At 32.9% G+C, this 22,302-nt stretch overlaps 9 protein-coding genes across 9 annotated transcripts; 4 read left to right on the forward strand and 5 right to left on the reverse strand.

Moving 5' to 3' along the window:
• Positions 1-131: 131 nt before the first annotated feature.
• On the forward strand, positions 132-4,100 carry TUS1 (Rho family guanine nucleotide exchange factor TUS1; the record flags this gene model as incomplete). The annotated part of the gene is made up of 1 exon (XM_019184458.1): positions 132-4,100. One exon carries the CDS (start codon positions 132-134, stop codon positions 4,098-4,100), a length of 3,969 nt encoding a protein of 1,322 aa, XP_019041917.1.
• A 114-nt stretch (positions 4,101-4,214) lies between these two features.
• On the reverse strand, positions 4,215-7,268 carry ECM30 (Ecm30p; the record flags this gene model as incomplete). The annotated part of the gene is made up of 1 exon (XM_019184459.1): positions 4,215-7,268. The coding sequence occupies one exon, from the start codon at positions 7,266-7,268 to the stop codon at positions 4,215-4,217; it is 3,054 nt and encodes a 1,017-aa protein (XP_019041918.1).
• A 533-nt stretch (positions 7,269-7,801) lies between these two features.
• Positions 7,802-8,191, reverse strand: DIF1 (Dif1p; the record flags this gene model as incomplete). Its single annotated transcript, XM_019184460.1, has 1 exon — positions 7,802-8,191. One exon carries the CDS (start codon positions 8,189-8,191, stop codon positions 7,802-7,804), a length of 390 nt encoding a protein of 129 aa, XP_019041919.1.
• Positions 8,192-9,330: 1,139 nt separating this feature from the next.
• Positions 9,331-11,098, forward strand: CAR2 (ornithine-oxo-acid transaminase). The gene has a single exon (XM_019184066.1). The coding sequence runs from the start codon at positions 9,575-9,577 to the stop codon at positions 10,865-10,867; it is 1,293 nt and encodes a 430-aa protein (XP_019041920.1). The 5' UTR covers positions 9,331-9,574; the 3' UTR covers positions 10,868-11,098.
• A 1,098-nt stretch (positions 11,099-12,196) lies between these two features.
• WICANDRAFT_82677 (uncharacterized protein) lies at positions 12,197-12,364 on the reverse strand (the record flags this gene model as incomplete). The annotated part of the gene is made up of 1 exon (XM_019185421.1): positions 12,197-12,364. The coding sequence occupies one exon, from the start codon at positions 12,362-12,364 to the stop codon at positions 12,197-12,199; it is 168 nt and encodes a 55-aa protein (XP_019041921.1).
• A 386-nt stretch (positions 12,365-12,750) lies between these two features.
• On the forward strand, positions 12,751-13,752 carry WICANDRAFT_25185 (type I glyceraldehyde-3-phosphate dehydrogenase; the record flags this gene model as incomplete). The annotated part of the gene is made up of 1 exon (XM_019181115.1): positions 12,751-13,752. The coding sequence occupies one exon, from the start codon at positions 12,751-12,753 to the stop codon at positions 13,750-13,752; it is 1,002 nt and encodes a 333-aa protein (XP_019041922.1).
• A 634-nt stretch (positions 13,753-14,386) lies between these two features.
• On the forward strand, positions 14,387-15,742 carry WICANDRAFT_82679 (uncharacterized protein; the record flags this gene model as incomplete). The annotated part of the gene is made up of 1 exon (XM_019185422.1): positions 14,387-15,742. One exon carries the CDS (start codon positions 14,387-14,389, stop codon positions 15,740-15,742), a length of 1,356 nt encoding a protein of 451 aa, XP_019041923.1.
• A 943-nt stretch (positions 15,743-16,685) lies between these two features.
• Positions 16,686-18,164, reverse strand: WICANDRAFT_27138 (NAD-dependent succinate-semialdehyde dehydrogenase; the record flags this gene model as incomplete). Its single annotated transcript, XM_019181342.1, has 1 exon — positions 16,686-18,164. The coding sequence occupies one exon, from the start codon at positions 18,162-18,164 to the stop codon at positions 16,686-16,688; it is 1,479 nt and encodes a 492-aa protein (XP_019041924.1).
• A 191-nt stretch (positions 18,165-18,355) lies between these two features.
• On the reverse strand, positions 18,356-21,706 carry PIM1 (ATP-dependent Lon protease PIM1). The gene has a single exon (XM_019182543.1). It carries the CDS (start codon positions 21,329-21,331, stop codon positions 18,719-18,721), a length of 2,613 nt encoding a protein of 870 aa, XP_019041925.1. The 5' UTR covers positions 21,332-21,706; the 3' UTR covers positions 18,356-18,718.
• Between the last annotated feature and the right edge of the window lie 596 nt (positions 21,707-22,302).

Here is a 22,302-nt window from a genome sequence, read left to right on the forward strand (position 1 = left end):
GCACAAGACCAATTGTCAACTCAGCTAAGAAACACTTTCTACTTGTGTTTGTACTCACTTGGCTACTACCAATAACATTCAATTGATTTCAGCTGCTTAAAGTTTGTTGTTGACAAAAATTAGCTACCGCGATGAGCTTTCAAAGAAATGGTTTTGGCGACAACCAACAAAGAGCGCCTTATCCAGATACAGAGCTAGCATGGGATCCAGTGGAGTCTCTTGAAGAATTCAACAAATCAACGTACTCATCGTACATACAGCACTTGGACTCTGTGCCCTTGGATACAGCACCACCAATACCTGGTCCCCCATTACCCACGAGACCTCCTCAACATATAATTGACCAACATATATCAAGTATCAATCAAAAAGAACAATTTCAATCATTTCAAAGGACTCCATTCATAAATACCAACACTGCTCCCAACTCAACTTCATTACAATCAACGCCTTCTACAAGTCGAGTAAGGGGACCAAGACAATTACCAAACAAATTTTCAAATCCAAATCTATCAGCTTCAATTAACTCAAGCCCTGGTTATGGCGTAAGGCAAGAATGGCCACAAATTAATTATAATCCTGGAGGATTCAATACTCCTCCACGTCCTGACCCATTCAATAGCTCACCTCAAAGAAGCATGCCCAACTCTTCGCCCTTTATGAATCAGAATGAATCAAGCTTCATGAGCTCTCCAATACAGATACAACCATTGAATTCATCACCAGTACAGCAGATACACCAAAGCCCTATTACTGGACCTCGTCCGTTTCCATTTTCATCTCCATCATACAATCAACAACCCCCATCGCCAACCTCTCAAAGAAGATTACCATTGAAGGTCAATACTATAAGCAATCAGTACTCTATACAAAATGACACTAGCTTTATGGACTCTCCAACTTCTGCTTATACTCAAAAATTACCTGACATTCCAACGTTGACACCTTCCACTATGCAAGAGTCGCCAGTTCAGTTTAACACTGACCAGCAACGAACTTCAAGAAACTCACCTTCACCAACCAAAGGTCTTGCTGGTCCTAGATTAATGCCATCCATGTCATCCCATTCAACTTTAAAGATATCACCATCATCCTCACCAACAAAAGTTGATTATTATGACCATAGAACTAGTTGGAATTCCGCATACTCATTAAACATCATACCTGCGGATGAGAATGATGATTTGGATAGCATCTCAGCCCCTCCAAGTGCTGTTGAAATAGTTCCTGAAGTTCCTAATGTTTCCACAATTCCACCAATCCCAAGAACTACCTCATTATTTGACCCTGATTCAATACCTATTCCAGATGAACCACCCCAAAGAGGGTCAACAATAACAAGCAGGCAAACTGGTGGCGAAAAGGGGCTCCCACCATTACCAGACTCTTTGAATTTACCTTCGTTACCTTTCTCTTCATATTCATTAATGGCTTCTCACTTTAAAGAATGTGAAAATATTCAATTATTATCAGAACTTTTCAAATGGTCAGTGAGTTTAGTTAATGAGTGGTCTGAAGGTTTGAACATTTCCAAAAATGAATACAAGAGGTCTTTGAAATTGATGATTTCCAACAATTCTCCAAAGTTGAACAATTTTATAATTGATGCAAATATTGAAACCATATTGAATTCTTTTGAAAAGCAAAATGCTATTTACTTTGATCATAATGACAACGTTCATTTTATGGACAATGTAAATGTCAGTGGTGTATTACCTCAACTTACAGGATGCTATTCAAAAGCTCATAATATTAGCTCATTATATCAGTGCTATTCACCACGTTGTTCATTAACCATATATCAACCACCAGTCCCAACAGTACCTGCAAAAGAATCAGGAGTAGCCAAATTAGGTGAATGGACTTCATATTGGAACATCACTGAACAAGATTTAGTTGAAATGGATGAATCTGAAGTTAAGAAACAAAGTCACATTTTTGAATTAATAAGACAACAACAAAATATCATTAATTTAGGTGAAATCCAAATCAGAGAGTATGGACAATCTTTTAAAAATGCAAACCCTCAATTATTACCAGATGTTTCCAAGTTCTATAATGATGCTTTCAATTCTGTCAAACCACTTATTGATATTCATAAAAAGCATTTATTGGAGCCTCTGTTGCACAGAATCAACACACAGGGGAAATTCATTACAAACATTGGTGAACTTTTCTTAAACTGGGCTACTGCTGCTACTGTTCCATATTTAAAATATACTGAGAAATTGGCAACAGTTCGTGAATTGATTAAATTTGAGAAAAATCGTCAATCAAGATTTGCTGAGTGGTTGTATAAAGTTGATCAAAATCCTAAAGTTATGGAGGCATCTTTGGATCACAATAGAATTTTCTTTAGTGGGTTTATTGGACATACTCAACTGTTATCACTGGCTTTGAATTCAGTTTATAAGAAAACAAGGGAAAATGATATGGATCATGTTTTGTTAAAGAATGCAATAGATGAAATTAATAAACTGAATAGGAAAATTGATGAAATGCAAGATTCTGCTTTGCAAAATCGTCATTTGAGACTTTTAGCTGGCCGCTTAACCTGGAAAAATAATGTTTTAGCTAATGATTTGAAATTAAGTGAGCCTAATAGAAGATTGATCAAAGAAGGTGCTGTTACAAGGAAAAGAGAAAAATGGATAACTTCAAACTATTATTTGATCTTACTAGATAATTACTTGTTGATCACAGAACCTCAAAAGGATGAGCATTATAAAATTTCTGAAAAACCAATCCCAATTGAATTTTTACAAATTGAAACCAAAAATTTTGCATCAGCTTCTAATGTTAACCTAAGTACAGAAGGTGAAATTTATCCATTTAAAGTTAGATATACTGGTCAAAATGTTTCATACACTTTTTACGCAGAAACATTAGCTGAAAGAGATTCTTGGTTCCATTCAATAAATCAAGTTCAATCTAAAAAAGTTAAGAATTCAATATTTGAACCTTTTAAAATATCAATTTTAGCTGACCAGTTTGCTTATGAGGAAGGAGAACAACCACAAAAATTACCATTATTAGCTGCTGGATCCAATATTGATGTTGCATTGAAGTCAATTGAAGCTGATAAATCTACAGACGTAACTAGACCATTGATGTTCAGTGAAGTTTCATGTGGTACTACATTCCATTTCCAAGATCGTTCATTCTATGTATTGGGGTTGAATTTCGGTTTATACATCACTGAAGCTGAAAACCCAAAGGGCTGGAAAAGGGTATTAGAGCTGGGGAAAATCACCCAAGTTGAACAATTGGATAGTTTGATGGTTATATTGGCTGATAAGGCACTCTACTACTTCAACATCGTCTCATTATTGTTGAATTATTATGACCAAAATTATGATGGACAAACGGTTGGTGAGAAATTAAGTAAAAGGGATGTCTCTTTTTTCAAAATTGGAACTTATTATAATACAAAATTATTATTTTTGATGAAGAGTTCAATTTCCACTGTTGGATCAAGATTTAAAGTTTACACTCCAATCATGGATACGTTTGGTGTTTTCCAGTATTTCCAACTATACAAGAGATTTCAATATGCCTCAGATTGTTTTGGTATCTCTATTTTCAACAGTATGTTTGTGTTACATACCTCTAAAGGTTTTGAAATTTTATCATTTCAAATCCTTAATGAATCACAACCAATTCCAAAATTTATTGAATACTTGAAAAAACCTAAGACAGAACTAGATTTAATTAAAAAGAAGTTGAATTCGTCAAGCGCCAAACCATTAACAATGGTTAAAGTCTTTCAAAAACCACAATTTTATTTGATTTATGATTCATTTGCTATAGTCATTGATACTATCGGTCAATTAATTTCAAATAACTTTATTTTCCCATTCAAATTCAAATGTTCAAAAGTTTGCTTAAAAGAAAATTTTTTGATTTGTATTGGTGAAGATATTGTGGAGATTTTTGATTTGAATTATGATGATGCTCTTGGGTTTCAAAAATTTGACCCTGTTCAAATAATCACAGGGAAGGATATTAGGTTGATTGATGGTATTGATGCAAAGATTGTTATGGCGCATCCAAAGATTACAGGAAGACAATTAGTTATAACATTGGACAGAATTTTATGAAGTAAGGACACTTTTTTATTACTCGGACAATTGTAGCTACAAGCTTTGTTCAAAATTTATCTGTATAAATTAAAAATAACGGGGTTGATTCCCATGAGAACTGAATAAATTCATCTATTTTAAACTGAATGGACTATCCAATGCGTTTGAAAATGAATTTTGACGACTATTTATATGAATGGAATTTCTTGGAGTGTAAGATTGTCTTGAGTTGATTGGAGTCAATTGATTTGGAGAATTGAAACCTGATACAGATTCATGTCTTGGACTATTCAACCCTGAATTTCTTGAATCCAACGTGTTTAGCGTTGTTATACTTGATGTACTATTCAGTCTAAATCTCTTCATCAGGTTATTAACATCAACTAAAGGCTTCTCCACTAATGGTTTTTTGATTTTGAACAATCTAATAAAAGTTCCATTCCATATACTCAACTGTAGAATTGAATTATCAAATTGATGAGCGATTGGAGTGGCACTTGATTTCCAGCTGAACCCCCAATTTGATGCAACTTCTTTAATGTTTGAAATTCCTGAACTTCGTTTATTAAACCAAACATTTTGTGAATTATCTTTTGTATTGTTTTGGTAAAAGATATCACCCCATAAAATGCTTTCATACCAACCTAATGACATAGCTGACCAAGTAAATTTTAATGTTTCAAATTTAGTCTTTGGTAAAAATTCACTTGATGCAATCTTGGCAATTTTGGAATCATAGTCTTTAATACTTTCAATCTTTATCAGGTTCTCCACAATCTCTGATTTTGTTGTTTCTTGGATATTTGGAATTTCAAGTTTTATCAACTCTATAGTTTTCAAAATAACAATTAGTGATTTGTAACCAGCCCAAGTTTTAGTTAATGGAGCATCTAACGGTAATTTGGATTTGGCTTTAGATGACATACCGGTTGGAGGTTTTGGTCTAAGAATTTCTTCAAATTCATCTTTTGAAGAGTTTCTAGTCTTATAATTGTTATTATCATAGTCATCATTCTCATCACCAGGACCACCAACAGTAGACTGAGATCTTGTGTCATCTGTACCTGGACTCTCAGTTCTATTATCACTTTCTTCATTTTCTTCATCATCTTCGTGTTCATTCTCTTGAATATCATCTAATTCTGTTTCTAATTTTAATGATTCTATAACTGATAATAAGTTTTGAAAAATCTGTTCATGTTTGGTGATTACATATAGTAAAGTTCTTGATTCCTTATGATAACGACAACATGAATGCGCAATAGCTCTAATGACCAATGCCAATAGATCTAACTTCAAATTGTTATTCAGCACTGACGATGTACTGTACTTAGCAACAACATTGACAATTGATAAACTTGAATGGTATGACAGGATACTTTTGGTCTTGTAATGAACTGTTGGAGTTTCAAGTTCTTTGATGGGTATCAAATTGTAAAGATATTCAAAGAAATTTGGTGTAATAATGGTATCAAACTCATCATTAATCAATGTGTTGCAAATTTGGATAATAAGAAAATCTCTATATGTTAAATTATTTGGTTGATTTGAGGTACTTATCTTGTAGAAATTTGGTAAATGGTTATGATAATAATTTGGATTTATTGGTGTTAACAATTTAGCAACAACTATTTCATCTGAAGTCAGATAAATCATAAAGTAACAAATTATTCTAATCAAACTTGATTTCCACAGCTCAAATCCTTTATAATGTTTAATGTAATATAATAATGTTACCAACAGTTCAGGAATCTTTTTGGAATAAACATAATTCTTGAAATTTTTATTACATTGAATCAATTCCCATAAAAAGATAACAATTTCAGGTGTCCAAGATGACAATGCAGGTAATGAAGAGTTTGCAGATGATGACGTTGTTGATGAATTCAATCCGCTTGTTAGGTTTGATGCTGAAGTTGGTGAAAAGTTTGATTTCAGTAGATTAAATGGATTCAACTCATTCTCCACAGCTTGATCCATTGGCTTATTCAAAAAATTGATAAAAGAAACAAATATAAAACTCAATTCATTCTCTTTATGCAATCTTCCAAAATATGACCTCACCAAATTATGAGCTTTTTCATTATTACTCAAAATGTTTAATGAATATAAAAATTTGGTATCACTTGTAGGTAATGGATAAACAATCATTGTTGTTAATAACTGTAGAGCAAAACTAACAAGATTTCTTCTCAATGCAACATATTTATTCCCAGAATATTGACTCTCCGTATAAACCATACCATTATTATCATTATCAGCTTTACAAGACCGACAAACCAAGTTTAACAACGAACAAATAAACGTTAAAAATTTCAATCTTCCAATAGTAGAGACAAGAACTGTTAAAAATCTTGAACCTGTTGAAACGATCTGCTTTGGATAAGTGTATAAACCTTGAGACACCAAAGTTAATATCAATCTTAGGACCTCTAATCTATTTGAGTCAATTTCTGGATCTGGATTCTCATATTTCCCATTTGAACCAATACCGATTTCCCAAATTGTGAATTCAACACCTTTAGCATGGGACTCAGTTAATGTGAAATTATTCATAAATAACAAATCCACTAAAGTATGGATCAATTGCTCACCTAAAGGCTTAACCAATTTTGAAGGAGCCCCAACATTAACATCTGTAGAAGAAGGTGATTTGTTGATTGGTAAGTTTATATTAGCTTTTGTACTTGAATTGGAAAACGATGAATTATTCGTATCTGTTGTGAAAGAACCAACTGTGGCATTTGAACTAATTGCGCTATTACCATTGAAAGGATCTTTAAAGTCAATATTATTATAACCCAAGTTCCAAAAAATGTTATTAATATCTTCTTGTAATTCAGTTTTCTCAAAAAGAAAGGGTATCAATCTTGTCAAAGTTCTTATACAATTTAATAATTGCTTTGTTGAATTTTTGGAATAATGAGGGAAATTTTTAGAAGTACTAATTTCAATCAATTTTATGGTAATTATTCTAATCAAGTTCAAGAAGTTTGTCTTATTGGTATCTCTTATTGTCTTGATATCAGAAAATGTTAACAGATTGAAGATATCTTCGGCATTTTCAGGATCATTCCAAAACATTTGCCAATAAGGATCATTAGTTGGAATTGGAGGTTCTGAATCATTTCCAGCCAATTTGAACACCTTGTTCTTGAATGATAATTTTGATTCAGCAGCGCCCATGATCTCAGTTGTTTATAGTATCATGAAATAGGTGGAGTGAAGGTGTAGTTGTTGTTGATGATGGAGGATATTGATGGATGGTGATGGAAGGGATTGTAATAGTCAGCAACGTTTCAACCAAAAGAGCGTGCGATAGATGGATTCCAGTTGTTTATCAAAGACCTAGTAGTTTTCTAAGATGGCGATCTTTCACCAGTTGCTCAGCCGCTGTTTATGATAGTTTCCAATTGCTCGATTGAGGCCTCTTATTGTTGGGAGCTGCCTTGATGAAATCAGCTTTTTTTTTGATTTTTCATTTATCAGTTTGAGAAGAAAAAAAATGTGTCCAAATCACAATTAAGGACAATAACGAAACTACATCGCAATAAAGTAATTTACTACTGCTCAATTCCCAAGTAAATAATCAATGTATTGTTATTCAAATTATATGTAAAGAAAAATTGTACCCTTTGTTCCCCTTTCTGTTTTAAAAAAAATTGGTTGTATGATCGTAAAAAAATTAGACGTTAAAAATAGTTGAAAAAGCAGCAACATCACCAATCATTATCAACACATTCGAATCTTCTTTTACTTAAAGCTTCTTTGTTTGTAGTTAAGACGTTTTCAATGTTGTTTAATCTGACATCCAAATTGTTTTCCCATTCTTCAAAACTGGATCCAAATGATGAAGATGTAGCGTTCGATAGTAAAGGAGGCACAACCACATTTGAAGGTAATGGAACTCTTTGGAATGGTGGGAATTGTTGTTGTTGTTGTTCTTGTTGTCTTGGTTCTTGTGGGAAGGTATTGTTACTGGTTTGATAACCGTCAGAAACAGCTTTTCTTATTCTCATTCCAATGGTTTGTAGGTCATATTGATGAGGATATGCTTCACCAGATTGTTGGCTTAGATTGTGATTTAGTTGTCTTTTAACTTGCGACATTGTGATATATTGTAGATTTTATTGTATGGAGCTTTGATTCTGTCAAATTTAGCAGATGATCTCGTATTTATTTGTTTGTTTATTTGTGCTTTTGGGTTCTCTGGTGATGCTGTTCACAAGTGCAAGTGCCTTTGAATTGAAGCATTTTTGGGGAATTTTGGTGACTTTTTTTTTTCCTGTATTTGATTCTTTCCTTTTTGGGCGAAAAATACAAATCGGGAAGATATTAGTCACATGATAAAAAGTTACGTACATATAATTTGAAGCAAAATACATGGAAGAAATATGAATATTTTCTTATTAATACTCTCCAAACCTTTCTCTTTCGAATAATACCTAAAACTTTCGGTTTTCGTAGACTTTTAATGGAATCATAATTTTTTTCCAATTTTTAAGCGTTCAGCCCACGTCCTATCGTTTAATTTAACTTCAAAAATGTGAATAGAAAAATTAGATAAAATAATTTTTTGGTCAAATTTTGAAATATTTTAATATTTTTGATTAAAGAGAAAAAGAGAGAATAGCATGCACAGTTTTAATAACCTTACTGACTCTTTAGTTGACGAGATATATTAGATTGAATAGAATTCTGCTTACGTAATCTTAATTGTAAATTCATCAAAAATGTAGATAATAAGTGATATGCAACAGGTATGATTTATTTTTTAGATTGAAGATAATACAAAAAGCAGAATTATCGCCATAAAGTTTTTTTCAAACATCCAGTAACCAATTTGCCTTCCTGAGGCAAAATCAAAACTGCGAATTATCGAGAATTTGAGTATAATAATATATTCGCGAATTCGAGATTTTTCTTTATCTTTTGCCTTGGACGTGTTAGAAAAGACAGCTAAAGAATTTGAAAGTGATCAAACGAATCGATCAAATCATACCTATGAATGGAAGAGAGAAGAAATGACGATAGAAATAAATTGGAAGAGCTTTATAAAAAAGAACGAAAACTTGATGATTGAAAATCTCACTAAAAATTTTCACTGATTTCACTAGTATTTTAGTGAAAAAAATAGAAAACCCAACTAAAATCACCAACAACACCACCAAAATTGATCAATTAAAACATGAAGCTAAATATCAATCACCAACATCACTTTCAATTTATTCAAACTTCTTTAATTTCTCCACGGCAAAATTCCAGCTTCATTTCTCGCACCTCTCCACAAACGGCAATTTTCCTGATTGGGCCATTTCTCGATTCGCTCTATTTATCACTTAATTGAAAATATGTCAATTCCAACCTCTATGCACTGGTAATAGCGAATACGAACAACAATCAACAATCATCAATATAAAACCATCATTTCCTACTTTCAAGACTCTCTTCTTTCTATTTTACCATAATCATACAAAACAACAACAACAACCATGAACTTCAACATCTCCTCAAAAGAAGCTCAACAATTAGAAGAAGAATACTCTGCTCATAATTATCATCCATTACCAGTTGTCTTCCATAAGGCTAAAGGTGCTCATGTTTGGGATCCTGAAGGAAATGAATATTTAGATTTCTTGAGTGCTTACTCTGCCGTTAATCAAGGTCATTGTCATCCAAAAATTATTCAAGCTTTAATTGATCAAGCTCAAAATTTAACCCTAAGTTCAAGAGCTTTTTCAAGTGATGTTTTCGGTTTATTTGCTAAATATGTCACTGAATTCTTCAATTATGAAATGGTTTTACCAATGAATACAGGTGCTGAAGCTGTGGAAACTGGGTTAAAATTAGCCAGAAGATGGGGGTATGTTAAAAAAGGTATCAAACCAGATGAAGCTATTATTCTTGCCGCTGAAAATAATTTCCATGGTAGAACTTTAGGTATAATTTCAATGTCTACAGATCCTGATGCAACTACACAATTTGGTCCATTCTTACCAAAAACTGGTCCTTTAATTCCAGGAACCAATAAAACTTTAAGATATGGTGTTATTGAAGATGTTGAATTAGCTTTCAAAAACGCTGGTGATAAAATCGCAGCTATCTTATTGGAACCAATTCAAGGTGAAGCTGGTATTGTTGTCCCACCTCCAGGTTATTTGGAAAGAGTTTCTCAATTATGTAAAGAATATAATGTTTTGTTCATTTGTGATGAAATTCAAACTGGTATTGCAAGAACAGGGAAATTATTATGTTATGAACATTCACAAAATGTTAAACCAGATATTGTTTTGTTAGGTAAAGCTATTTCAGGTGGTGTTTTACCAGTTAGTGCTGTTTTATCATCAAAAGAAATCATGTTGACTTTAGAACCAGGTTCTCATGGTTCAACTTATGGTGGTAATCCATTATCTTCAAGAGTTGCAATTGCTGCTTTAGAAGTTGTTAAAGATGAAAAATTAGTTGAAAGATCAGCTGAATTGGGTGAATTTTTGAAACAAGAATTAATCAAATTACAAAAAGAATCTAATGGTATAATCAGTGAAGTTCGTGGTGTTGGTTTATTAAGTGCTATTGTTATTGATTCTTCAAAAGCTAACGGAAGAACCGCTTGGGATTTATGTTTATTAATGAAAGATCATGGTGTTTTAGCTAAACCAACTCATGATCATATTATTAGATTAGCTCCACCTCTAGTTATTAGTAAAGAAGATTTATTGAAAGGTGTTGAATCCATCAGAAGTTCATTAGTCAAACTACCAACCGTTGAAAAAGCAAGTCATTAGATGATAACTTTTCCATCGATGTATATATATAAAATAAGTTTCATTTCTTATTTATAAGATTGATGCCTGTAGAATATTTGAGTTATTTATATGCTTATAAGGGAAAAAGTGATGCCAGATATCGAACACATCTTTTCAAAAGTTTATGATAAACTATTCAACATCTAAAGAGTATCTGATATTATAATTTGTTACTCAGTCGCGTTATGCCTTCGTATTTGAAGTGATCATAACAATTGTTGAAAACTCTACAAGATACTAACATTTCCAAAAAATTGAAGGATTGATATAACTCACAAAAGTCTTTAATCAAAACTTTATGCCTAGTCAATCAATCTCTTATTATTCATTTTATATATCAAAGTACGTCTTTGACTCAATAATTCAATAAACCTAATATTTGAACCCACAATGTCAAATACTGGTAATATTGAAATATCTTCAAAGGTCAATGAAGGTCCAAAATATTCAACATTTAAAAATCAAAATGTATCAAGCTAGGAATATCAAGAGACAAACATCAACTTGATCACAGATGCCATCCAGAATTCAGAAGGTATATCAATGCCAAACAAAGCTGTGAAATTAAATATCGTTGATAATTTGCTCATGGAAGACACATCCATAAGTAGAAAATATTCAACTTCAAATTAGTAAACTCTGATAAAACATTACAACCTAACTATGAATGCCAATGAAAAACAGTATCGTATCATCGTATCAAACGAAAATAATCGTCTATAGTTAGGTTCAAACTTCAAGAAAATTGAATAAAGGCCTTGCTTGTTGTTGCTCTTTGAAATTCTGGATTCGCGAAATTAAAGGAAAAACATAAGGGACTGGTGTGTGGCTGCACTTCACCTGGAACAACTGAAACATCACCTCTCATGTCAACTGCACCAACCGAGTAGCCGCTGGTCACTTCACTGTAAAAAAAGAAAAAAACCATACGTAATTTGTAATCTTCAATGAAGAAGATGATTTGTTTGGAAAAAAAGGTATGAGTCAAGGTCACGAACAATAAGGAGGCCATCATGCTAGTTTTACATTACTAATTGATCGTTGTGGTGTAGTTGTGTTGTGTTGTTTAAGCTTGTAGTTTGTGAAAGTAGCCTGTAGCCTGTAGGTTATGTAATTAATTTTGTGTCAAAGGAGTAGACAGGAGACTAATTATTAATTCTTCTCAGCAGGTGTAAAAGATCAAAGAAGTGAATAGAACATAATCGAATGTCAGTATCGTCACCAGTACCAACTACAACATCAACTGCTCCTCTATCAGGTGAACCATAATCTCGCACTACACTGCTACAATCTGGAGAGACGTGCTTGTTAATTAGCCGATAAATCTCTAGTGTTTAAGGTAGCATGGAAGCTTGTCTGATTCCTCTGTAGGTGCCATTTGATTCCCACTTCATGTGATGGATAACTTTTCAACGTGAGCTGGAGCATGGGCAGTAACCTGACCAGCACAGGGGTTACCCCCAGCCCAACCACCATGGACAACACTCTTGAAATGAGAATTAACATAGGGTTGTTATAGGCCAATTGGGATGATAATTATACCAGTAGATAGAGAATTCATAGGGCTATCATATATCTGGTAATTGATTTAATCCCTTGCATCGTTGTTGGTGAATGTCCATTTTCCCTGTGTTTTTTGGGTATCAGCAGATGGTGGAAACCACCAGTTGACAAGAGCAAAAATTTTCCAATGGGACACAACACAGACAACTGACGTTAGTGAACCGACAATTCCCAGCATTTGGGTATAAATAACCCTTAAATTCCTTATTTCAGTGTAGTACTCAACTCTTTTAATTTTATCATCAGTAATATTTTATTACAAACACACACTTACAAACAAACAAAACAAATATTTAACAATGGCTATTACAGTTGGTATTAACGGTTTCGGTCGTATTGGTCGTTTAGTCTTGAGAATTGCTTTATCAAGAAAAGACATCAACATTGTTGCCATCAATGATCCATTCATTGCTCCAGAATATGCTGCTTACATGTTCAAATATGATTCTACTCATGGTCGTTACCAAGGTGAAGTTTCCCATGAAGGTTCAAACTTAGTCATTGACGGTCATACCATCAAGGTCTACCAAGAAAGAGACCCATCTTCAATCCCATGGGGTAAAGATGGTGTTGATTACGTTATTGACTCTACTGGTGTCTTCAAAGAATTAGACACTGCTCAAAAACATATTGATGCCGGTGCTAAGAAAGTTTTGATCACTGCTCCATCATCAACTGCTCCAATGTTTGTTGTCGGTGTCAATGAAGACAAATATACTCCAGATTTAAACATTATCTCAAATGCTTCATGTACCACTAACTGTTTGGCTCCATTAGCTAAAATCATCAATGACAAATTCGGTATTGAAGAAGGTTTGATGACCACTGTCCACTCCATCACTGCTACCCAAAAAACTGTTGATGGTCCATCCCACAAGGACTGGAGAGGTGGTCGTACCGCTTCTGGTAACATTATTCCATCATCAACTGGTGCTGCTAAAGCTGTTGGTAAAGTTATTCCAGAATTAAAAGGTAAATTAACTGGTATGTCTTTAAGAGTTCCAACTGTTGATGTTTCAGTTGTTGATTTAACTGTTAAATTATTAAAAGATGCTACTTATGATGAAATCAAAGCTGCTGTCAAAGAAGCTGCTGAAGGTCCATTAAAAGGTGTTGTCGGTTACACTGAAGATGCTGTTGTCTCATCAGATTTCTTGACTGATTCTCGTTCATCAATCTTTGATGCTTCAGCTGGTATCTGGTTATCACCAAAATTCGTTAAATTGATCTCATGGTACGATAATGAATACGGTTATTCCACCAGAGTTGTTGATTTATTAGAATACGTTGCTAAAAAATAGATTAGTTGATCTTTAGCTTGTCTTTTTATAATGAATCAATCGAAAATGAAGTATTTTATAATTATGAATTAAATGAATAATATTTTGAATTAAAAGATTATTGTAGTTATACATTTTTCAGTCTTTTACTAATTTGTTGATCTAGTTTGATCTTTTTGAGCTTGATTGAAATTTCTCTGCCTGCCCAACGTGGGTGTTTCGGCGTGTGCCCATCAGATGAGCCTAGATCAATCAAAAGAGGACCAAATTACCACAATCAATTGATCATTTAAAAGAGAGTTTATGGAATGAAATTAGAGGCTAATCAAAGAGCCACTTATAATATCTAAATCATTATTTCTCCTCTCTTTGCTCATTTTTTGCTCTCTTTTTCTTTTCTTATCAGCAGTAAAATTGACGTTTCAACAAGTTTGCAAAAGGCCACAAAAAAAAAAAAGAAGGCGTTGAATGCGCTATCAAATCAAGTGATGATGAGATGATTCAAAGCAATTTATTTTGCATATATAACCAACAAAGGGCCCTAAAAATTTCATCACCTATACATAGATCACAAACTCCAATACAATCCCACCAATAGATTGGTTCATCAACACATACACAGAGACTCTAGTACATTTCATACCTCCTTCATCGGATGACTGAATTATCATTTAGTCAAATCTCATTTTTAACTTTCCAAGCTGTTGTTCAAGTTATAATTGTATGTTTTGCAGGGTTTTGGGCTGCAAAAACTGGATTATTAAATAAAAATGCTCAAAAAGTTGTATCTACGTTAAATGTTGATTTATTTACTCCAGCTTTGATTTTTTCAAAATTGGCAAAATCTTTATCATTTAAAAAATTGATTGAAATTATTGTAATACCAATTTTTTATGCTTTATCAACTGGTATTTCATTCTTGGTTTCTAAAATTGTCACAAAATATTTATCTTTAGATGAATATGAATCTAATTTTGTTACTGCCATGAGTGTTTTCGGTAACTCAAATTCTTTACCAGTTTCATTAACAGTGGCGTTAGCTTATACTTTACCAAATCTTGAATGGGAAGATGTGGAAAATGATGGCGCTGATCAAATTGCTGCTAGAGGTATTTTATATTTATTAATTTTCCAACAAATTGGTCAAGTTTTAAGATGGTCATGGGGTTATAACACTTTATTGAAAAGAAATCCAACTCCTTTAACAAGTTATACTGTTGATGTGGAAAATGAAGCTGCAAATAACAACAATACAACCAATTCTGATAATGATTCAACTTCTAAATATAATCAACAAAGAAATTTGTTTAATGCAAGTTCAAATTCTTCACAAAGTGATCATTTATTAAACCCAAATTATGATTATGATGAAGATGAAGAAAATAATAGAGCTGGTGATTTTAACGATTATTATGAAGAACAGTCTTTTTTCAAAAAATTGATTCATAAAATTGAGCAAGGATTTGAAAAATTTAGATCTGCAATGAATCCTCCATTATATGCAATGGCTGCATCTGTTTTCGTTGCTTCAATTCCTCCAATTCAAGAAGCTTTTTATGTTAATAATGGATTTGTCCAAAACACAGTATCAGAAGCTATTAGACAATTGGGTTCAGTTTCAATTCCTTTGATTTTGATTGTTTTAGGTTCAAATTTGTATCCTTCACAAGATACTCCACCTGCATCACCAAATTATAAAAAAATTGTTTTTGGTTCATTAATTTCAAGAATGATTATACCCCCATTAATCTTGTTGCCAATTATTGCATTCGTTGTTAAATATATTCAAATTAGTATAATTGATGATCCAATTTTCTTGGTTGTTGCATTTATTTTAACTATTTCTCCACCAGCTATTCAATTATCTCAAATTTGTCAATTGAATGAATTGTTTGAAAAAGAAATGGCTGGTGTTTTATTTTGGGGTTATGTTGTGTTAACTTTACCAACAACTATTGTTACCGTTTCTGGTGCTTTACGTGTTTTGGAATGGGCTATTGATGATTATTGATGAGTAGGCAAAAAGAAAATAAAATTGTAAATAAAAAAAAGGTTTTGCAAAAGGTTGTGATACAGTCGCTAGTTAATAGAATATTCAATGATGAGAAAGAGTTTAGTTGTAGATATTGCTTTCGATGCCATTGATAATGCATGGTAAATATATGTTGTTAATTTTGTGGTATACGTGAATATTTTTGAAAATAATCATACCATCTCAAAGTAATTACTCTAGACTATCAGAGGATATTACGCATGAATTTCAGATCAAGCTGAGACTGTGATGTATCACTCATTAATGGTTTGAACTAGTTTGGTTTGAAATTACTCCTGAACTAGAAAAATATATTTGCGACGAAATATTTCCACACTAATTTATTTAAAAAATCATCAACTTTAATCTTTAATCCAATTGGAAACAGTACCATAAACTTTTAGTTAAAAATATTATCATTTTGAGAGAACTTGAAGGTTTTAGGTTTTCTTAGCGAAGCAAGGTAGTAATGGTTGAGATATCATGATCTTGTAACACCTAGACTGTGTAATATTATTATTGAAAATAAAATCGGTACGTGCACCCAAAAATTTTCACCTGCAATTTGTTTTTGTGAAAGACGTAAAATTTAGCACCATACTCAAATAAAGGAAAATTATTCAAAACATATTGTTTACTAATATTCCATGTTTAATTAAAACATATATACCAATTTTATTTTCAAATTCTCAGAATCAAGTCTATAAGGTGGCTCTGAACTTTATTGGATGACTAATACTTATATATATAGCTTACATAAACAGTAAGAATATTACGTAAGATAAGATATTTTTTTTTCCCCCGTCAGGTGGCAGATGGCAGATGGCAGATGAGATTTCAGGTGAGGTGTTCGGTGTTCGGTGATTGGCGAAACATAAGCTACAACAAACTTCTTACCACACTTGCATTACCATATACACAATCACTCAACTCCAATAATCATAGTCTTGATAGTAGTGTAATCTTCTATACCATATTTACTACCTTCTCTACCAAAACCCGATTCTTTAACACCTCCAAATGGTACCGCAGCCTCACTTATAGCACCAGTATTTATACCAATCATCCCAATTTCTAAAGCTTCACCTAATTTGAACATTCTGTTTATATCTTTTGTAAAGAAATATCCTGATAACCCAACATCTAATGAATTGTTCAAGGATATAACTTCTTCCAAAGTCTCGAATTTGATTATTGGAGCAATTGGACCAAAGATTTCTTCAGTGAAAATATCCATTTCTGGAGTTAGATTAGTTAAAATTGTTGGCTTGTAAAAATTATCACCTAATGAAGAACCTTCACCACCAATTTCAACTTTAGCACCTTTTGATTTAGCATCATCAACTAAACTTTTGATTTTCTCAAATGCCTTTTTATTAATCAATGGACCATGTGTAATTGAAGAATCATTTGTATCATAACCTTTACCTAATTTGAAACCTTTAACTTTTTCAATAGCTCTTGACAAAAATTCATCAAAAACATTCTCCTGGACAAATATTCTATTTGCACAAACACATGTTTGACCACTTTGTCTGAATTTACAAGCAACTAAACCTTCAATTGCCTTATCAATGTCTGCATCTTCAAATACAATAAATGGTGCATTACCACCTAATTCAAATGATGTCTTTTTCAGAGTAGAACTTGCTTGTTTTTGTAGAATTTTACCAACTCCTGTAGATCCAGTAAACGAAATCTTTTTAATTTTTGGATGTTCACATAATAAAGCACCAACTTTAGAAGTATATTCATGATCAGTTGCCAATATATTAACAACACCAGGTGGGAAGCCAACTTCTTCACATAATTTACCAATAGCTAATGCTGTCAATGGAGTTTCTGAAGCTGGTTTAATAACTGCAGTACAACCAGCTGCAATTGCACACCCCAATTTTCTTGTAATCATTGCTGCTGGGAAATTCCATGGTGTCATGATACCTACAACCCCAATTGGTTGACGAATTGTAATAATTCTCTTTGAAGCACTTGATGATGGAATCACATCTCCATAAATTCTTGGTGCTTCTTCTGAATACCATTGAAAAAATGAAGCAGCATATTCAATTTCACCAATTGATTCTTTCAATGGTTTACCATTCTCATAACATAGAATTTTACCTAAATCTTCTTTATTTTTAATTAATGATTGATATAAATCTGATAATAACTTCGAACGTTCTCTTGCACTTGTCTTTTTAAAACTTTGGAAACTTGTGAATGCAGATTGAATTGCCTCTTCATAGTCAGCTTCACTAGCTTTTGAAACTTTTGTAATCTCTTCATTAGTTGCCGGATCCAAAATTGCAAATGATTTCCCTGTAACACCTTCTTTCCAACTACCATTGATGAATAGTTTAGTTTGTAATAGATTTTGTTTTTGTAATTGAATTGAAACCATCTTGATATTTGTTGTATGAAATTGTCGTTTACACAATTTCCCAAATATTGTAAAACTCATTTTGGGATTTGTCATTTTCAAGTGCTTTTTATACTTATTGGTCCTTGAATTAGAGGAGTAGTAAGTGGCATCATGATGTTTTGCTCTTCACCAAATCAAGCTTGCTCCTATTGTGTGCGTGTCTCGGGTACTTTATTTTTTTTTGTCTTTGGCGGTGTTTTGCTAAAGGGAGAAACTACCCCAGAAAACATCAAAAAAGTAAAAACGTATAATGATCTGAATTGTGTGTAGAGGTAGGTAAAAAAGGTTACATTTAATTATAATGAGCCAAGGTGAGAATCTTTACGAGTAGTGGTATTCATCTTGCTGATGTTTTGCTTCCTTAAAGGCTAAATACAGAGTCTTCAGCTGAGATGAGCTAACAACAAGAGATCTGTTTCATTCTTGAGCTCTACGACAATTAAATCAAATACCTTTCATAATGTTGATATATATTTACAAATATTATGGTGTTAGTTCATGGGCGTTATTGTGTAGTGTGACGTCTCTCATAATTAATCATTCTTGGATTCTTTAGTTTCTAAAACTGGTTCATTAGCACAATCGCTAAATAACTCTTCAAATATTTCTGAATAATTATCCACAAATAATGGTTCAAAATCTTCCTTTAATTTTGCTTCTAAATCATCAAAATCATTTTCATTATTTTTTGGTAAAATAACTTTCTTGATACCATTTCTCTTGGCTGCAATCAATTTTTCTTTTAACCCACCAATTCTTAAAACTTTACCGGTTAATGTAACTTCACCAGTCATTGCAATTGGTGGTAATGGTTTGTTCAATGCTAATGAGATTAAAGAAGTGGTCATAGTGATACCAGCTGATGGACCATCTTTTGGAATAGCACCTTCTGGGCAATGGACATAAACATTATGTTTCTTGAAATAATCAGTCTTGACAAAGCTTTTAGCAAGAGCAAATGCAACATTTGAACTTTCCTTCATTGTTTCACCTAATCTACCAGTGACTCTGAAATCACCACCTTTTTCAACAGGTTCACCTGTACTTTCAACATATAGCGAAGTACCACCAATTTGTGTCCATGCAAGACCCATAATAACACCCGCTGGAGTAACTTCATATAATCTATCACTTGTATAAACTGGTGGTCCAATATAATCTTTCAGGTTTTCTGGTGTGATATCTAATGCAAAACTTTCTGGTAAAACAACTTTTTCTACTGGAATATCCTCTTTCTTAACAGTTTCTCTATCAGCTTTTGGTTCACGGTGATCAATGTTTGGTTGAACTTTTTCTTCACTCACTAATTCATCTTTTTCAACAGTGTCTGTAACAGCTTTAAATGCAGCTTTTCTATAGATTTTTTCAACCAATTGTTTTAATCTTCTAACACCATTTTCTTTGGCATAATGTTTAACAATGGCATCAACAGTTTCATCCTCAATCTTGATATTGACATCTTCAAGACCTGATTCTTTTTTAGCTGATGGAATCAAATAATTCTTTGCAATTTGAACTTTTTCTTCTTGAACATAACCTGGAATTTCAATAACTTCCATACGATCCAATAATGGTCTTGGAATAGTATCCAAAGTATTTGCTGTACAAACAAATAATGCTTTTGATAAATCAACTGGGAAATCCATATATTGATCCAAAAATTCATTATTTTGTTCTGGATCTAATAATTCTAATAATGCAGCAGATGGATCACCATTAATAGCTGGGTGTGTACTGATTTTATCAATTTCATCAATCAAAATCATTGGATTCATTGTACGAGTTTTCTTCAAGGCTTGAATGATACGACCTGGTAATGCACCAACATAAGTTCTTCTATGACCTTTGATTTCTGAAACATCTGATAACCCACCAACCGAGATTCTAAAGAAATTTCTGTTTAATGCTCTACCAATAGATTTACCGATAGATGTTTTACCAACACCTGGTGGACCAACAAAACAGATGATCTTACCTTTAACAGATCCCAGTAATTTAGCAATGGCAATGAATTCTAAAATACGATCTTTAACATCTTTCAAACCATAATGATCTTCTTCCAAGATTTTTTTAGCACTTGCAATGTTGAAAGTTTCTGGTGTGAATTTACCAAATGGAATATATGAGATCCAATCCAAATAATTTCTTGTAACACCAAATTCTGACATATGAGGTTCTAAAGTTTGTAATTTTGTTATTTCATCATCAATAATTTTTTGAACACTTTCCGGGATATCATAATCTTTGATTCTTTCCGTAATAGTGTCAATAACTTTTTGACGACCATCATCCATACCCAACTCTTTCTTGATTTGTTTCAATTTTTCCATCAAAACATATTCCTGTTGTTTCTTGGTGATTTTTTGTTCAACTTCTTTAACAATCTTATCATATAGTTGAACTTGCAAGACTTCTCTTTTCAATAAAGTCAAAGCCATTTCTAATCTTTTCTCCACATTAAGCTCATCTAAAACTTCTTGAATTTCTCCAACTTTACCAACACATAATGAGGCTGTAAAATCTGCCAATTCACCTGCATTGTCAAACACAGAACCTCCATCACGGTCACTGAAGACAGTTAATTGTTCTTTGATATGATGGTTATATTGAGCAGCATCTTTAAAGACTCTTAGGATTTCGCTTGATAATGCGTTAACAACAGGTGAACTCTTGTCAAATGGTTCAGATGATGCTAATGAAATATTAACTCTTGAAACTTCATATTCACTCAAGAATTCAGTTGGATTGTATTCTGATTCCTCATCAATCTTTTTGATTAAACGCTCTTCTTTTTCATTCTTGACAGATTCTTCCTCCAAAGCCTTACCTTCTTCAAGTAATTCTTGTTCAACTTCTTTTTCTAGTTTATCCTTGTTGATAGTTTCACTAGTGATAACTTCACCTAAAGGTTTTGGTGGTAAAACTTCATCAATTTTGATTCTAAAATGTGGATAGACAACAATAGTCATATTTTCCTTACCGTGAACATCTTTAGTCATATGGCAAGAAGTGATTTGAGCGAAAACACCAGTCTCAAAGACTTCATCTTTGCTGCTAATTGTATCACTATCAGCATCTTCTTTTTTAAAGGCAAAAACACCAATATAAGGTTTGTTCTCATCAACTAATCTATTAACAGCATTCATCACTTGAGGATCAGCGATTCTAACAGCTTTATAAAGACCTGGGAACAATGGACGTTGTGTAATTGGGACAGCTAAAACTTGAGGATAGATTTCAGGACTGTATTCAACTCTAGCAGCCTTACGACCACCAAGTTTATTTCCATCATCTTCACCACCATCATCAGATCCATTTGAAGATGATGCTTCATTCTTTGCACCGGCTGAAGCAGAAGATGATTCACTAACAGTTTCTGTAGTTTTTTCATTCTTTGTAGGAGTCTCTTTTCTTTTTCTCTTTCTTTCAGGTTTTTCATCCTTAGTTGGTGTTTCTTCTGTCTTTCCTGAATCTTCAGTTGGTTTAGATTTGTCATCTTCCTTGAGAATCAACTGCTCACTCAACATCTCATCAATAGTTTGAATACCAGGTTCCATCAATTCCTTGTTATGAACTCTTGGATTAAATTTGATCTTAGAGACAAGGGAGGTGTCATTGATAATGTCATTGTATGAAAGTCTTGATGCTAGTCTAATTGATAGTGATGATGATTTAATTAGGTTGGCTCGCTGATTAGCGGCTAGTATTGGTCTCAAACAGCTTTTCGAGCGTAACATAATAAGACTTTCGTGCTCAATTGATTGTTACCTCTTTGTATAACTTTTGTTTGAGTGAGTTGTTGAGTTTAGTTGATCAAGGAAGTGGCAAGAAGCCTGTAGATACAGATGAAAGTTGTCGAAGTTCACGGTGTTCGGGTGTTTTTTTTTGTATTTCCGATCTTCGAATCTTTAACCTATATCTTTGACATTCTGTTGAACAATTGAATATAACAGAGTAGATGAGGCATTCAAAAGGAAGGTTAGTTGGTATAAGGTTATTAATCACATCTTGATCAGAGAATTTTGTTCAATTGGCTGATTTGGCGCGTTGTACATGCCAATCCCAATTGTTTCATCTACATATCAATCAAGTTGATCATAATATTAGTACACAAGTC

The sequence above is a fragment of the Wickerhamomyces anomalus genome (assembly GCF_001661255.1).
Source record: "Wickerhamomyces anomalus NRRL Y-366-8 unplaced genomic scaffold WICANscaffold_1, whole genome shotgun sequence".
Lineage (NCBI taxonomy): Eukaryota > Fungi > Ascomycota > Saccharomycetes > Phaffomycetales > Wickerhamomycetaceae > Hansenula > Hansenula anomala.

Coding starts and splice junctions, on each gene's coding strand:
- CAR2 (XM_019184066.1), top strand. CDS start 9,575: ATGAACTTCAACATCTCCTCAAAAGAAGCTCAACAATTAGAAGAAGAA.
- PIM1 (XM_019182543.1), bottom strand. CDS start 21,331: ATGAATGCTGTTAATAGATTAGTTGATGAGAACAAACCTTATATTGGT.